The sequence below is a fragment of the Lutzomyia longipalpis genome, chromosome 3, assembly GCF_024334085.1.
Source record: "Lutzomyia longipalpis isolate SR_M1_2022 chromosome 3, ASM2433408v1".
Lineage (NCBI taxonomy): Eukaryota > Metazoa > Arthropoda > Insecta > Diptera > Psychodidae > Lutzomyia > Lutzomyia longipalpis.
The window spans coordinates 15,704,234-15,722,330 of record NC_074709.1 but is presented as its reverse complement, the minus strand read 5'-3'; the positions used below and the strand labels follow the sequence as shown (position 1 = coordinate 15,722,330).

Here is an 18,097-nt window from a genome sequence, read left to right as displayed (position 1 = left end):
GGCGCAAGCACGGAAGACCCCGAAATAGCATCATCAGACAGTCTTATTATTGTGGGTAAATTCCAGTATCTGTAGAATGAGAGACCAAATGTTTTTGGGGGTTACACACGTTGTGGTGCCACGCAAAGCATTTACAACGAGCTAAGGGTAGGCTTTTTGAAGTGAAACTGACGGGAGGCTGAATTATTTATGATTTTACTTGCAGAGCATTGTTTTTATCATTCCCTTATCTTGCATTGGGAGAAAGTATGAATATTATGTACATATCTGTATATAACGTTCACGCACTTAGTATCACTTAGAGAGTCTCTCCAAGTATTCAAGACTTGTTATAGAGTTGAATGGAAGTAGAGACCATCAAATAAAAAAAATTAAATTATTTATAGGATTGAAAAAGTATATTGTCAATACTTTTCACGTGTAATGATAAAATTGAAGTCAACAACCTCTATTTAATTTTATTCCAATGCTCCGAAAGAAATTTTTAAAAAAAATCATAAAAACGTGTCTAGCATTTTCAACTCTAGCATGCCTAGCACAGAGCGAGATGGATTGCGTATATTAATGAATGTATAAATAATTATAAGGATGTCTCGCAACGGAAAGGGTAAATTAACTTGATCTTAATACTATGTGAATTTAAATGAGGCACATTTTCAGGTGACGGGTTGGAGGGTTTTTCTTGCTTTCCACTCCCTTCTAAATCAGTCCTTATAAGCTTAATGTTTCTCCCCTCGGATGCGTACGTTATGTGATGAATGTTGTGCTATTTGTTTATTCTAATATCTCTTCATTTCCACCCGCAAGTTCTCTCCCACCCATCGTTGAAAATTCTTGTTTTGGGGGGGAAAATTGTCTTCTAAAATGGGTTTTATTTTGAGTATGTGTATTATTTTGCCTATTAAGATGTTTCACCCACTCGTGCCCTTACAATTTTCTCAAACACACAAAGATTGACTCACTAAAACCACCCACATAAGGCAAGTCAGGAAATGAAAAATATTATCCCTATTTCACTATGTAAATTGGAGGAAAATCACATTTCATACCATGATTCGCATTATAACAACGTGTAGTGTACATTTATCCATTAACACCACTCATTTCCTAACTGAATACGAAAAATATTTTCCCCTCCATCCCTAGGCTAGGAACTGAAGACTTAGAACATATTATTTAGATTTTTTTATGAAACTATTGATGATCCTCTTAGCTCTTTTGTAAAGATACTTCGTTTTACGTAATACCTTCTTCAGGTTCCACCTACATAGATAGTTTGTATTGTTTAAAAATTTATCTTAAGATAATTTAAGAAAAATCAATTAATATCGATCGTTAAAGAACCATAAGTACATTATGTATCTTAATATATAAAACTGAAAAGTCTGTTTGTCTATTTGTCTGTGGCACATGAACTCCTCCGAAAAGGCTGGGCAGATCTTGATGTTTGGTATGGGGGTAGAGGGAGTCAATACGAGTTGCAAGCGCTATATGGGATTCCGCCCCAACCCCCTTTTATAGCGCCCCCACAGAAAAATTGATTTTTTCCAATTTTATACCTGCTATATAACAGGATTTTTTTTATTTTAAAAATTTTTCGGGGTACCGTCCCAACAAACATTTCATTTGGCTTAAAAGACTAAAAGTTCTAAAAAGGTGTTATAATGGTGTAACACAGAACTTTTTGTCTTATAAAGGGATTAAATAGGCTATATGTTCTACTAGAATTTTGCTCTTATAAGCCATGATTGTAGTTCTCTATAGGACTTCGATATGAGTCTTTTGTTCTCAGGAAAATAATTCCAATAATGTCTTCTTATAAAAGCCTACAGCCTATCCATATAGAACCAATAATCTACAAGAAAATATGTTTCATAATGGGGTATTATAAGATAAATATACTTAAAAGAATGCTTATAGCATGCAATAAGAATTTTATAGAACTGCTTATAGGATTTTTATGAAACCTCTTTCTCCCTTAATGAAAAATTATTATTAAAGTTATATTTTCATTGCTAAATATAAATTATTTTTTGAGATCTAATCGATCTAATACATATGCGCAACAATACATCATCTAGTTGATTTTTCAAAGAAAAAAAAAGAAAATATTTTTTCTCGTATTTAATTAGCATTGACATATCGCCTCTACCATGCAAAAGTATGGTAGCTGAGAAAGGCAATTTTTCACATGAAAAAGTAAATTTGTCGCGTACGTACAATACTTTCTCAAGGGAGATGCGAAATTTTAATAGAGAGCATTTTTGAGGAGCTAACTAGATCGTTATAAGAATTCAATTCTCAGAAGGTTCTAAAGAGTTCCCATAATGTTCTACGAGTATAAAAGTGTACCAAATATCCCGTATACTTCGGTAGAAATAAATTCTAAGGAGTTTTGTTAAATACGAAATTCACACATTTGCCTGGCAAGATATGTGTGTATTCTCAACTCTTTCAGATATGTTCCCGGAATGCAGAGGAAGTTATCCAAGACATATGTTCATCAATTATACATACCTATGAATTAATCATATAATATAATAACAAAATAATTTAATATATAAATACGAAATATGTATAAAAAAATCAAAATAATATAGAAAATAGAAAATTGGAAAAAAAATAATAATTAAAAATCTTTTTTAAAATTTTTACGAATTTTTTCGTAAGTTTTATAACGTTCCTATAAGCAGTGCTATAAGTTTCTCATAGTGTATTACAAGACGGCACTAATAAGTATTTCATTTTCTTATAATATTTATTGTAGATAGTTATAAGACTGTTATAGGATAAACCTAGAGAACTCTTGTAGGCCCTTATTAGTGCGCCAGATTGGCTCATAATGGTCTGAGAGACTTATATGAGCTATCTACAAGCGTTCTCTAGGAAATTCATGGTTTTATAAATTTTACTTGAAGTATTCAGTGAGAATACTATAGAACCTATTTTGTTTGTTGGGGTATTATTCATCCCCCCTACTAATATACGCCCCCATTTTATATCTTAAAATGGAGTTTTCTTATATGATTGGGGGTCGAGTTGACTAGTTTTATTTATAATATTCAAATATTTTTCCAATTAATTTAATCTATAGAATCAATGTATTTTTTTTATTATTCTTTAAAATTTGTTTTAACTTTCATTATATTTTAATTCCAATTCTAAGTATACCTAATTAAACATTTTCAAAAACTCTTTGAGAAATTTTATTGCTTTTCTTGGGAGCTTAAAAGTCAATTCAAAATGAATGTCTAAAAAATGTTGTAAAGAAATATTTATTGACACATTTTGTGGAAGCTTTCCCATTAAAATACTTTCTTTTCCAGTATGTAACAAGAAGCTTCCTTTAAATATCTTTTCTTTATATATGTAACAGTAGTAACATAAAACCCATCCGTTAGTAATGGCTAATTGAGGGTATATGTTGAAGGAGAAACCAAACCACAAACAAGACTGTGTGCTAACTCTCAATGTTGTTCCATTCTCGCATCTTATGAACTCCCCATGGTCAGAATTATATACATATAATAAACCACACTATTACAAGAAATCATTTTGAATTTTATGGAAGAAAACTTCAACTGCGAAAACTAAAATTATTTTCATACACCCTATTTATAGGTATATAATACTCCTTTTCGGAGTAGACTTGTATGTATATTCATAGCACTAAGTGGATGATATTGAGTAGAAACTTGTAGCTTTGTACTAAAGCTAGCGAAAACGGTGAAAACCACGAACCATCTCAGTGTGTTTTGTGATGGATAGTATTTTACTAAACTGCGAAATAATTCAATCATAAATGGCCCTGAGCCGTGTACTGCGGAGCTCTAAAATTTGAATTCAAACTGACCGCGTTCCCTTCTGAAGAATTTGTCTTTCCTACCCATTGTGGAGTGGTTACTTAATTGGAGAGTAACTAGCACAAAACATTTAAAAGCATTAAATAGTCAAGATTATTAAATCTTAAAAATAGAAGTAGCTATAGAATAAAGCTAGGGATGTTTCTAGTAGGTAGGGGAGAGCGGGGTTAAAAAAGTCACTTAAGGGTTTAGAAAAGGCTCAAAATATCATATTTCCCAAACAGATAAAGCGAAATGTATAGTCCAATTCTTTAGGATATTTCTTGCCCTACAACTCTTTCTAAGATCATTTTGTTCTATCTAGATAGGAAATATGATATTTTAAGCCTTTTCCAAACCCTTAAGTGACTTTATTAACCCCGCTCTCCCCTATAGAAAATATTTTTTAGCAAAAAATATTCTTTAAGTTTTGTCACACACATATCCTGCAAAATTCATGAATTTATATTCTTCCACTAAAAATCATTTATTGAAATGGAAAAATATTAATGTACCTATATGATAAATATAATAAAATGTTCTCAAAAAATTTCTTTTTAGACTTTTTCACTCCTTACTTAAAGATTTATATTTCAATATAAAAAATTCTCGTAAATGTCTAACAGATATTGGAAAGAGATGAAAAGTCTGTAACACATGAACTCCTCCGAAACGGCTGGGCCGATCTTGATGAAATTCAGTATAGGGGTAGAATTGTAAGCGCTATATGGGATTTCGGCCTTTCCCTCCGCTATAGCGCCCTCACAAAAAAAAGATTTTTTTTTCCATTTTACCTCCTGAAGAGTCAGATAACGAGTTTTTTTATATTGATGTACTTTACTTATTCATCCCCTCTCCTCCCACTATATACCCTCTTACGCTCCCCTGTTATAGATTGAAATGAAATTTGCTCACATGTGATTAGGGGCTTGGGTTTCGCGTTTGTTTGAAACAAAAAGTACCTAGTACCTATTGTACATTTTTTATGCAAAAATCACTTTTACATTTTGCACTTTAACGAATATTTTCAAGATAATAACCTACAATCTAAATTCAATAGAAAAAGTTATTAACCTTTTAAATCATTACCAAACTTCCTGACCAAACTTTTATTTTATTTGAATGCAGGTTCAGGTATGCTAGGTGGATGGTGGTTTGGTGGCTCCCCCTCTTCACCGGACAGCAATTTCCTACGCGTTGCTAATGCATTCCCAAATAGACGTCTCTCGGATAACACGCTAATGACACCGAAGATTCGTATTGCGCCCTCTTGCGCCTCATCGCCAGGTGGTACTCCTGGTGGGGGACTCCCCATACGTCGGCACTCCAGTATCGGACCCCAAGAACGCCGCAGCTCCGCTATCAATCTCTCCCCACCAACTGTAAGTATCATCACGGTGGCCATAATGGCCGTCAACATTATAGACAACTAAAGCCATCTCTCTATATTCAACATCACTCTCATCCCATTCGTCTCTTAAAAGCGCCCTCACAGTGGGAAGCATTAATTTTTTTTTCATGTAGACTCTCGAGCTCAACATGCTAATTTTGCAATCAACTATTTTGGGATGGAAAAGTCTCCCATACACACATGAACTGATAAGATTCATGGTTGATCGATCACATATAGCTCGTTTTCAGAGCACACTATATCACATCAACCAAGTTAACTAATCACAACACCATATTTAAAGTTACCATATTTTATTTATTTCTATATAATCTAGAATTGAAGCCACGTAGTATTGTTTTCATTAGATTACCTATATTTAATGCAAAATATAACTTTTATAAAAGTGATTTTTTTTCCTGTACAGATTTCTATTAGAACCATTAGAACGCTCAAAGTATTTATTTATTTTGCCCCAATTTTGTCACAATCATAAAGATGGAAATAAAACTAGAGTGCTTTTTTCGCTACATAGAAGCTTCCAGCTATAATTTATACATATAAAATTTAAGCTCCTCTTTTCAGGTGAAAGTTGCACTTTTAGAGCCTTAGAGACACAAAATGCTATTTGGTAATGAAATTGTAGTACGAAGAGGGTGCTTGAAAAGTTCGGATATTAAAAAGAACAACTGTGTTTCTTTTTGAGAACTTGAAATTAAATGGTAAAAGAATATATTCCTTTTTGTTCATATATTTGCGAAAATTGTGTGTTAAAAAATATATTGATATGTGTTTGGACTGTTCTAGCTCAGCTAGAACTAATACAATACATAGAAACATATATTACACTATATAAAAACCTTGTTTCTATGATTTTGTCAATGTTACGGATTCAACACACTTCTTTCTTTAACCCTTTCGCGTCCATTGTTATAATAAATATTTTGGCGCTACGTCCCATATAGGAACAGGGCCGGCCGCCCTATGTGATGTTGTTGTTCTCCTTGCGGAGAAGTAGTGGGCGGCCTTGCTAGATACTACCACGTGTGGGCCATTTTACGGATAGGAGTGTATCAATCTCCTGATCCAACCGGTCAAAACGTGATCTAATTGCACGTTGGCGGATGGGGCGCGTTGCCGGGTTCTGTATTCGAACCGGCGACCTTTGGATGCGCACTCAAGCGCTCTATCCACTGCACCCCAGGCCCACTTCGCGTCCATTGGGTCAAACATTTTATTTTCCCAAATTTTACTTTTTTTCCAACTTGAAAAAGTGTTAAATTTACGTAAATTATAATTAGTTTAACGAATTTTAATTGTAACATTTTTGTCACAGAATAATACACAGAAAATTTTTTCCAATAACGGTAAACGCATTACAGGTCACGACTGTATATTAAATTCAAATCATAATTCCTTTTATATTTCCATTTCTCTTATTACCATTTTTAATTTTCAAGATTGCTTTAATTCTATGAGTTTTTAGTTGTATTTTTCTGTCTGTGAGTTTTGTCACATATTTGAACTTCATTTCGAATATCACTACATTGCTAAGACAGCTGTAGACGTTAATAAAAAAAGAATTACTAATTCATTGATATTTTTATTATGATCTAAAATACCACGAACTTTTCAAAAGCCCCAAAAAATAAATAGATTTAAAAGCTTTCGAGAGATGTCTTATTTTTCTCCTGTATAAATTTTCTATATAGTTTCTCACACAAAATTGCTGCTTCCTCTAGAGAAATAAAAACATATTACAATATTGAAACATTAAACTATGAGATTAAGGGCTAAACATTATAGCGTGTTTTTTAGGCAGAGTGCGCATAAGTTGAAAAAAAGAGAAAAAAAAAGTGTGTATGTATAGGGGAGGGCGGGGCTAAAAAAGTCACTTAAGGGTTTGGAAAAAGCTTAAAATATCATATTTCCTATCTAGATAGAACAAAATGATCTGAGAAAGAGTTGTAGGGCAAGAAATATACCAAAGAATTGAGCTATTCATTTCACTTTAACTATTTGGGAAATATGATATTTTGAGCTTTTTCTAAACCCTTAAGTGACTTTTTTAACCCCGCTCTCCCCTATTAAGCATCATTTCGTATTTTTCTTTATATTCCTCATCTTATCTCCATTTCAAAAATAATATACATATGAATATTTTTAACAAAATAGAGTCATAGCTGAGTGAAGGAAATATAAAATATGATGAAAATTGTGTCACAATGTAGGGCATTGGCTTCAGCGCTCGTGGAGGCTCCGGCTCGAGCCTTTCAGTGCCTTCCTCCTCTGCTTATGTTGTAAGTTTTCCATTTTCTCTAAACCATCATCCCCATACACATAATATTTCTTTTCACTTTCACACCCACTTTTCTCGTCAGCTTCCCATCCCTTTGTTTTTTTTTTATTTGTAGTCGCACTGCTGAAGCACCCTTTTAACATAGAAAAGCAACAGCAGTCAGTGACATACTCTTCACTGTTTTTTAATGGATTTATTTAATCATTCTTTTTTATTCTATTCTATTTTACGATTATCCGTAAAATATTACTAATATATAATATTATATATTTGAACTTTGCCTATAAATGGATTTCAATGCCAAATATTTCATGTTTTATTCACTACTTTAACAGCACTTGTTGACAATAAAAGTAATTTTTTTTATCCCATATTTTTATCAATGGAAGCAAGACAGTATTCTGTGTTTTTTGGCTACTCAACGTGATGTCCAGTATAGTGTCCAGAGAATTCACTTTGAGAAAACATTTCATCTCATTCCCTCAACTTTTTTTAAATGTTTTATGTCTTCCTGTAACCAATTTTTAATAAAATTCATTCAATCAAAAGTTAGCAATTTATTTGTTCTGATATATGTATTTATACGTTTCATTCAAATTCAAGTTATCAAAGAAATAAGAAATCGAATCTTCACGAACCCATAAATCATACCCTAAAATAATACGTTTATGCTTTTTATGTAAAGTATATTCCTCAAATATAAATCACTAATTTAGAACAAATTATTATCCCTAAATTTTTCATTATGTTTAAAAATTCATAATTTTTTTTTGAACTGTAACTGTCATAAAAAATGCCTCAAGAATTCTTCTCAACTCAGTAGAAGCCAACGAAATAAGTCTTAATTAAGACAATATTCTATTGTTTTATGTGACACTTTAAGCAATTTGCATTAATTAAGAAGAGCGACCAAGAGTCTCAAGTTAAACTTTCAACAAGCATAAAAGGCAAATACTGAGTAGCTAAAGTTTTATTGTAACACAGGTCTAAGACCTTCTCCATTCAAAAGCTCGAATATAAACATATACCAAAAATTTCACTTCATTTAGGTATTAATGCCATTTTCCAGTTTCCCACTCAAAGTTGTGATGTTTTGAGAAAATATTTCGGTATATAATTTCAACCCCCAGCATTTCCACCCGTTTATTCTATTTTGCCCTCATTAGCACGGAAAAAGAAAAATTATATAATGTTTGAAATGGGGTTTGAGTGAGGATACAACTATCTGCAGATATCATAACATTTCTCTCCTCTATTAACCACTCTTTCTTAGTAACTCTGACTAATTGCGATGTAATATCAATGTGTTACTTTAAAAATGACATTGAGTGAAATTAGTACCACAGTATATTATCAGAAGCATTACTCGTATATAAGAAATAGAAATTTTCCGGCAAATTTTTGAAAAAATAAATAAATTGAAAAAAATAGACAATATTCAATTATTGAAGGGTTTAACTGCTTAATCACACTATAGTCCCAAGCACTTAATAGTGAACATTTTATATGAAAAAGGTTGAGAGAAAACAGCGTATTATCTGTCTCATACTCATGGACTGGTAAGAAAGATTAAATCATTTGGAGTTGAAATGTGAAACTTGCATGAAGTATTACAACGAATAGTAAAAAAATCAATTAAAAAATTCTCATTACATATTAGCAATTTAAGAAGAATATATTATTAAAACATACTGACCGTTATTTAATAGTACGGCGATACGTCATAGAAGAAAGTAAATTAAGAATAGAAAAAATTCTCAGTTATAATTTTTTTTCTATCTGTGTAAATTCGTTTCATTCATTAAACATCATATGGCTCCTTGTATTAATGCTTAAACAGTTAAAAGAAAATCTATGTGCATCGATTTATGAGCAAAATCTATATATGGATATCTTAAACTGTTGCCTCAATGTTCTTCTGTGCAATGTTGTGAAGCAGTCAATGGAACAATATCGAGATAGTAGCTTGAATTAAATTGATGTTTCCCAATGCTTACGCATAAAATTCATATCATCATTGACAACTGGGGTTGTTAAGAGCATTTTAGCTCATCATTTTGCAAAATCTGACACGTACAGCAAAATGTGCGGAAGATGAAAGCATGAAAAGCTTTAAATTTAAAATTTCAGCATAATTTTATGTTGTTCATGGAGATGTAGAATATATATTTACATATATTTGTATAAGGTAGAAGTTTATCAAGATTACAAGTGTAACTTACCGCTCTTTATACTTTTGGAATTGAACAAAGTTATGAAAGTTTCATTAAATTCCGAAATAATAAATATATCTACTCACCGATATTTTAACATGTACTATTTTAGGGGTAGATTTTTATGGTGGGGCATATAAAGGATAACGCCTTTATGCGCCCTATTCATTGAGTACTTTTCATTGAATTAAAGTATAGCTATAGTTATATCATGAAGAAATCTCTTTCTCGGAAGGTAACAGCATCATGTGCACTTTATATGAAGCATGGAACTACATGCTGATGGAAATATTACGGAGACTTTCCTCTCTAACCTCACCCTCTCCCATGAATACCTTTTTGGAAAATTGTTTCCTACAAATCTTCTTAATATCATTTCAAAAGACATGTGATTTTCACATTATATACCCACTGTTGATCTTCTTTTGAAAAGAAAATCTCCAGACTTTTAAAACAGATTGCCATTGCGACTTCCTCAACTACAAAAACCCTTTTACTACCTTTTCCTATAAGATACTTTCATAAGTACGATCCTATAGTAAATCTTTTTTTTTTAATCTCGGCGATTGAAAGTGATTGAATTTGTTCACTTTCAGAATTTCAATGATAACATACTTTTTCTATTCGATCAACGAAAACTAATCATTTGAGAACGTAGTTCAGATACCTACACTAAATCTTGTTGATAAAAAAAAAAGAAATTATCAAAAAGCCTCCCATTTTGCAAATAAATGTAGGTATAAAATAACGTCACGTTTGCGTTTTACATAGCATTGATGTGGATCGACTTTGCGTTCTGTGTATTGATAGATTTTGTATTGACGTTATTTTCCCACCATTTCATTGCTTGAAGAAGAGGGAAACCCACGCCCTCGAAACGTCGCACGTGAAAATAAATTGAGAAAATATAAAGAAGATCTTTCCCGTGTTTCAATCAGAATAACGTACCTATTGTGTTTTTCATCTTTTTTAATAATAAGTTTTTATGTAGACGACGTAAGAATAATAAAGTCAAATGGAAAAAAAATATTTTTCCCCCGTTCAGCATCGGAAACGAAATCTCACTTCAGAAATTCTTTGCGCATGATCCACTGAGGAAGGCACTATCTAGGGCCGAAAGCTCTGGCAGAATTGCGGCTTTAATTCTGAACTGAGATTTCATTTCCAACGCTGACCGGGGGAAAATAATTTTTCCATTTGACTTCTTTTTTAATATACTTTATGAAATTGAAAATTTTTATAATGTATTCAAGAAAATTGAATTTTAAAATCATAATTCATGAAGGCTGTGAGTAGAAAGCTTTCGAATATTTCCATGATTGAAATTTAAAAAAAAACCCATGCAATAAATCTCCGTGTATATAGACTGAAGAATTTTCAATTTTGATTTGGTGCTCCTTTTTAAGATTCTAAAAGCTCTTACTTGGTTCTATTTCCATTGTCTTCTGACGTGATTCAACGGCTTGACAGTGGATTTCACACGACAGAAAATTCATTTTGCTCCGCACGACCATCCGAGGGCGTTTGCTGATAAAACTTTCATATTTCAATCTTTGGCATTTTGCTGTACGCTGAAATTGAAATAGACACAGGGTGAATTGGATGGTGCTCTCTCCATCATTTAAGAAGGGGATGTGCTCTATATATACATACATACATATTTATATATATATACATTACATAAGGGATGAGGGAAAAATAACCATGGCAGCTGAAACATCTCGCCCATTAATAATTGTTGAATGTCACACTCGTTGAGACAATGTTAAAGACTTAATTTTTTGAGCAGTGTGTGTGTGCGTCTATGTTGAGAATGTTGTGTGATGTCTATAACATATTAAAATAACCTTTTTACTACATAATTTACACTCAAAACGATTTCCGTGAAAAATCTTCCCACCACACAAAAACAAATAAAATAGTTTAACAAGAGATGATCTCTTGAGTCTATATCAATGTGTTGGAGTGTGTTTTTGACTCTAAAGAAAATATTTAAAAAAAAAAGAGAGAGAAAAGCGTTCATTGCAAAATGCTACTGAAAAAGCTTATTTCTTCCTCTCGCAGCTTGCACGGAGCATGATCGTGAGTACAAATTAATTGAAAGAAAACACTTAGGGGTCTAGTTAAGGGTGTTGGATGATATATTATTATTTTACAACATTTTTTTGTATTGCCAATTAAATTAAATGTTTTTATTTCAATTTGCGTTAAAAGTTGTTGCCACAAAACATTTAAGAAAAATTTTAACAAATATTTTGTTGCAATGGTGACCGTCATTTCATTGCATTTCAATCATCATTCCCATTATAAGGTTTTGATTTTTAACCTTTGGAATGCGGAGGCCTTGGTAGTTACGTAGAATGCGAAGGTGGGGTCGTTGAACGACCCCAAAAAGAAGGCCAATTTTCTCCCAAACTATACAACCTGGAGTTGTCGGGTTAGTGCCTATAGATTCCTTATATAGTCCTCTTGCACCCTGCACCACAAATTCGCCGCCCTAAAATACTTAGAAGGAGATATTAGGGAAAAACATTTTTCAATCATTTTTCACAATTTCTTTTTGAGAAATTTGCCAAGAAACTGCAATTTTTTTTTCACTCTTCCCCACATTCCCCTAACTTCCCGCAAAGTGATAAATGGCAATATTTCTCGAATATTCTTTATTGTTTTGCACATTTACATACTTCTAATTAAGTTTTATGTTGTTTATGCTCTAAAAAATTTTCCGCAGCATGACCGTTACACCAATTTTTGAATTCCCTTCTTCTACATTTTCCTTAATAACTTTTCTTGTGGTGGCCGGATTGAGCTGAAATTTTTACACAACCTCCTCAGATAACCAAAGAACTTATTTCCAAAAGATGGGAATGGTATCTTATATATTTATGGAGATATAACACGAAATATAGCGCTGGGGTCGTTCAACGACCCCGCTCCGCATTCCAAGGGTTAAAAAATGTATTTTTTACAATTAATCACAATTTTTTTTATAATATTAGATATAAGAGATTTTTTGCCAAATAAGGATTAGACAAAATGTAAATTTATAAAAAAAAGCATAAAGAAAAGCCCCTTTCAAATTATAAATCTAACATGAATTTTTTAATGCTAGAATTTACGTATCTTGGAGTAAAGCGAGTAAAATTCTAAAATCTTAAATGTGGGCTTTTATGAGTGACATTACGGCATATTCCTGCAATTCACTAATAAAAAAAATCGTAAGAAAAACGTAAACTGACATACATTACGTTACGTTACGTTAAATAAATTTTAGGTAGGTTACTTTAAAAGTGAATCATCAGGGCATTTCCTTAGCTGTGATTCTTTCGTTTGTATACGAACTTATAAATTAAATAAACTGCAAAGTAACAATTTACGCAAACAATTTGACTAATCCTTGAGACAATTAACAGCAATGAACTAATAAAATTTTTAATGTAAATAAGAGCAAAGACTAATTGAGATATTTTTTCCCTCCCAAATGTTCCCTCTTTGCATAAACAACAGGGTGGTTCAATGCCAAACACCTCAAGCAGTGTGCCATTCCTACTCAGCTCCAGTATGCAGTCCATCCGCTCCCGGAGACCGTCTACGTGCTTGTCATCTGGACCACTTGGCTCGGGTTCCGGCTTACTGCAACAACTCGGCTCGGGCATGGTAAGGCAACTGACCACTGGTTATGGTTCCGGTGCCGCGAGTCCGATACAACACGGCGCGCTCAACGGAAACCCCAGTCGAACTTATGTTCGCAAGTGTCCGTCACTCAATATCACATTCTCAAATTGATCCCTCACATCAATTGCATCGGTAATCTTTTGCCGTATCACGAGTTAAATATATAATATCTTAACCTATCTACTATCAATCTTCTTCCCGAAAAGTGCCGTAAAAACGGATTTAAAACTTTACATAATATATAGTTCGAAGAGCGGATTTAATAAAAAAAAGATTGAATGTATTGTAGTAAAAGATTGAAGAGATATTTTTGGGTAAAAGGAAGTAAAACTTTAATTAGCCTTTTTTGTAATAATTATGTTGGAATGATAAAAGAATGAGAATATAAAAACTTTCTATGAGACAATCCTCCTGGGCAAAGGTCGACAAATCCCTTCCTAGATTAATATTAATCAATTGATTTTTTTATTTATAACTGTGAGAAATTTATATTTATAGCAAAATTTTAAAGTCATGTCGACCACCAGAGTGAAAAAATAATTATACATTATTATTTAAAAGAAAATAAATCAACTTAAATTGAGAGATCAAAAAGTCCAAGTAGAGCACACTCTTTGCTAAATTGCACAAACTTTTTTTAGAATAACTCCAAGAAAAATGAAAAAATCACTTAATTGATTTTCATTGTAAAATTATAGAATATACTACCTATAGTATATGATTAAGAATTACAGTCATCTCTCGCCAAATCTCATGAAAATAATAAATATATATTTTTTTTCTATCCGATGCACTTATATGAGGAAGGATGAAAAAAAATATTATTAGGGGAGAGCGGGGTTAAAAAAGTCACTTAAGGGTTTAGAAAAAGCTCAAAATATCATATTTCCCAAATAGATAAAACGAAAAGTATAGCTCATTTCTTTAGAAAATTTACTGCCCTATAACTCTTTCTTAGATCATTTTGCTCTATCTAGCTAGGAAATGTGATATTTTAGGTTTTTTTCAAACCCTTAAGTGACTTTATTAACCCCGCCCTCCCCTATTCAGTTTAAATTACATAAAAATCTAATAAATATTGTTTCTTACCTACAATTAGTATATCTCCTTATACTTTATTTAATAAAAGAGCTCAAATAAATAAATGTAAAAATTAAATTTACACCATTTACCCAAATTTTCGTTTTAAAATCCTCTACAAAAATTTATTCGGACAATTAAAAATTATTTAAAAATTAAGCAGACATTTTTTTTATTGTAATTATAAAAAATCATAAGACACAATCAATTTGGCTTTGAGTGCTCTACAGTGGGATTTAATGAAAAATAATTGCAAAAACAATACGTGCCTTTTATTGTTGAAAAAAGTATATAAATAAATAAAAATAATCTAATTAGTAAAGGAAACAATAAGAGGAAGAGATACATATATGTATGTTATATATGTAGGTATATATAGGGGATTAAATACGCGGAAAAGGAGAGAAATGAATTTTGAAGAGAAGTTAATTAAAAGATATAAACAAATTATTAGTCTTCTTGACCTGTTCTTTTTATCATATAGAAGAAAATGTAAGTAAAATATATCTTTTACTTCACCAAAAAAAATCCTTTCCTCACTCCTTTTTCCATTACTTATATTCGTATGTAATATTCTTTTCTTATATCCATAGAAGGAAATAATTTGCATTTTGCTGCATTTGTGGAAGCATTCAAAGGCAAAATTATAATGATTCTTCTCTTGTTCATATCATCCTTTCTTTCACCCACTCTCTCGTTCATCGCGCTTCTATGTCACGGCTTCTCTATGCTTTTATAGTCACAATTTCTCTCTTTTTTGACTCGATGATTCTTTTATTGCAAAAAATTGCATAGAAAGGTAAAAACAATACAAATGGTTTCACAAGAGTATGGATTTACTTCTCACATAATAGCAAAAAAATCATCATACTGGTGGTGCTCGTCTATGACTTTTCCATGTTATCGACCTTCGCCCAGTAATTTGTGCATTCAAGTGAAGTGGAAAATGAAAGGATCATTCATCATTCCGCATTTGGCTAAAAAAAAACAAGAACTTCATTTACCACCTTACGAGAGAAAACGGAAAAAAGAAAACTCAACAAATAGAACACAAACAAAGAGAACAAATTTCAAGCATAATTATTTCAAAAGGCAAATTCTTTTAGTTCCTTTTCTTTGTGCTACAAAATTAAAGAGTTGTGAGATTTTTTGTGAGCAAAAATATGCAAATAAAATGTAACTAAATTATTGTTGAGTAATACAAAAACATGAACAATAATCGAGAAATTGTTGAAAAGAATTGTTAAATTGAATGACTGACACATGCTGATCACTTTTTGTACATATTTTAAATTAATTTTAGATTGTACAGAACAGAAATTTGAGCTTTTCATTACCAATTTCATTTCTGAACAAATTTTTTTTATCTCAATAATTTCACAAACTCATTTTATTTTTTATCACAACAAATAAGTATTATATATACATATATAGAAAACCCTGCAAAATTTGCTATCAAATTTTTGCTTTATTAAATTTCACATAGAAACCAATCCAATTTATTTCCCCGATAGCAAAAAAAATTATTTGCTTTATTTATAAATTACTAAATTTAATTGAATTTACACAAAAAATATTGTTTATTGAAAAATATCCTTCCAAAATTTACTCTATAAGATGAAAATATTAGTGTAACAAAAAGACACACATTTTCATCTCTAAAAAAAATAAGCAAATTGCAAAAAAAAACTTAATGTATAATTTATTTGTATAATTGGCAGACTTTCTTAGTCACACGGTAGTTCCTATTTTTTATTTCTTTATTTAAAAGAAATATTTTAATTGGCATTTTTACAAATTATTGTGAATGCACCAGAGACATTTATTACCTTGGTCATCGCTATAATTATATAATATCTTACTTATTATTTGCGATATTTGCACGCTCTTCCCATTGACATTCATGTTTCCTTTTTTTGTTCTTCTGCATCTTTTTCCTTGTATTTTTGTGTAAGTAATTTAGCAGAATTACGAAGGAAGTATCTATATAAAAGATTTTCACACAATTTTAATTATATAAATATATTTGAGAGAAGGATTGTTCGTTTCATTTTGAGCTAATACCTGATTCACGTATAGTAACGAAAAGAACACTTAAACAATAGAACATTAAAAGATTCATAAATGACCAAACAGACTTACGGTTATTCAACATTGATCAGCCCGAAAAACTCGACTAGGCTTTTTCAAGAAATATGAATACTGACATTACCATTGTGAATTATGGAACTTTTATATTAATTTCATCGATATATTTTGATAAAGTATTTATTTTTAACATTTTTGTAAATATTCTTCCGCAATTGTTGAATTTTCGATCACAGCCATGTGTATATGTTCAGAAATAATTTTGTGTAGAACCCAATATATCCATTGATCATGGTCCAGATTAAAAGGTTTACAAGAAATTTTTGCCGCACCGGTGAAACGTTAGCGCGAATGTTTCATATAATATGTATTTAACCCTTTCGCGTCCAACGTGAAACATAAAAACATTGAAACATGCACTCTTTTATCCCGATATTTATTCTATAAATGAAATCAGATTACATTTTTTAGGCAAAACATCTTCTTCTGCGTGAATTTCTATTTTTTTTTCTAGTAAGAATTTCTAAATTCTTACTAAAAAAAACAATTGCATTCATTAAAATTTGGGAAAATATAATGTTTCATGATTGGCTAAGACCCAAAAAAACAGAAAGGGTTAATACTAAAATATTTATAAAATACTACATGGTAACGTCATTGTATCTTTTAACATGGAAAATAGTAAGTCTCATTAGTGATTTTAGACCCTTTTACGATTCTTCACAATATTACACGAAAGCTTATTATCAACTACATATTTTTTCTACAATAAGGTCATAGACAATATTGAAACGAATAAACGTCTTTCTCCTTTTCGCGGCCATTGGGTCATACGTAGACCCAAACGTGAATCATTTTATTTTCATACATTGTTTTTCCAACTTAGAAATACGTTTTTACATAAATTAGGACAAATGAGATGTTGTTACGGAGAAATGTTTTCTGATAACATCCATAGAATAAATGTCACGATAAAAGGAATGCATGTTTTTATGTTTCACGTGGTCGCGAAAGGGTTAAATTGTGTTGCTCAAATATGAAATTAATAAAATGCTAAAAAAATTGAATTATATGCTGAAAGTTTGAGTTTTTTTCCTATTATGATTATGATTTTGATCCTATTCCTATATAAAAGCCTTCTAAACTATAGCTCCAAAATATTTATGCATAAAAATTTCAAAGTTTCTTTAGATACAATTAAAATGAATTTGATAGAAGTAATGTTTTTAAATCATATTAAGATTGAAATTCATTTATATGTGTGAATACGTCTAAATTCTTACACAAATATATAATTCTCTTTCTAATCTATTTATAGCTGTCTCATGTATTTTTGAATGTCTTTTTTATTATAAATTTATTAAAATAATGAAATAACAATTAATCAAAAAATTTTAAGCACTTGCCACGATTCTTAGGAAACGTTGTTTGTGTGCAAATTATCATTAAAGAATTTTGCAACACGATACTTTTAGAAACACTTTTCTATTTTGTTTTAATGAGTAGTTCT

The 18,097-nt window shown here is 31.2% G+C and overlaps 1 protein-coding gene across 9 annotated transcripts in view; it reads left to right on the top strand.

The window, feature by feature from the left end:
* LOC129793348 (SCY1-like protein 2) overlaps positions 1-18,097 on the top strand; it is a 78,373-nt gene that overhangs the window by 54,864 nt on the left and 5,412 nt on the right. For 2 of the 9 annotated variants that reach the window (XM_055833272.1, XM_055833271.1), the window contains exons 15-16: positions 4,971-5,224; positions 13,252-13,401. In XM_055833272.1, the coding sequence (XP_055689247.1) occupies positions 4,971-5,224; positions 13,252-13,401 (404 nt within the window). Of the gene's footprint in view, positions 1-4,970; positions 5,240-5,326; positions 5,664-7,463; positions 7,533-11,808; positions 11,827-13,251; positions 16,082-18,097 lie in introns of those variants that run through there. The other 7 variants (XM_055833269.1, XM_055833266.1, XM_055833267.1 and 4 more) reach the window with 7 other exon arrangements.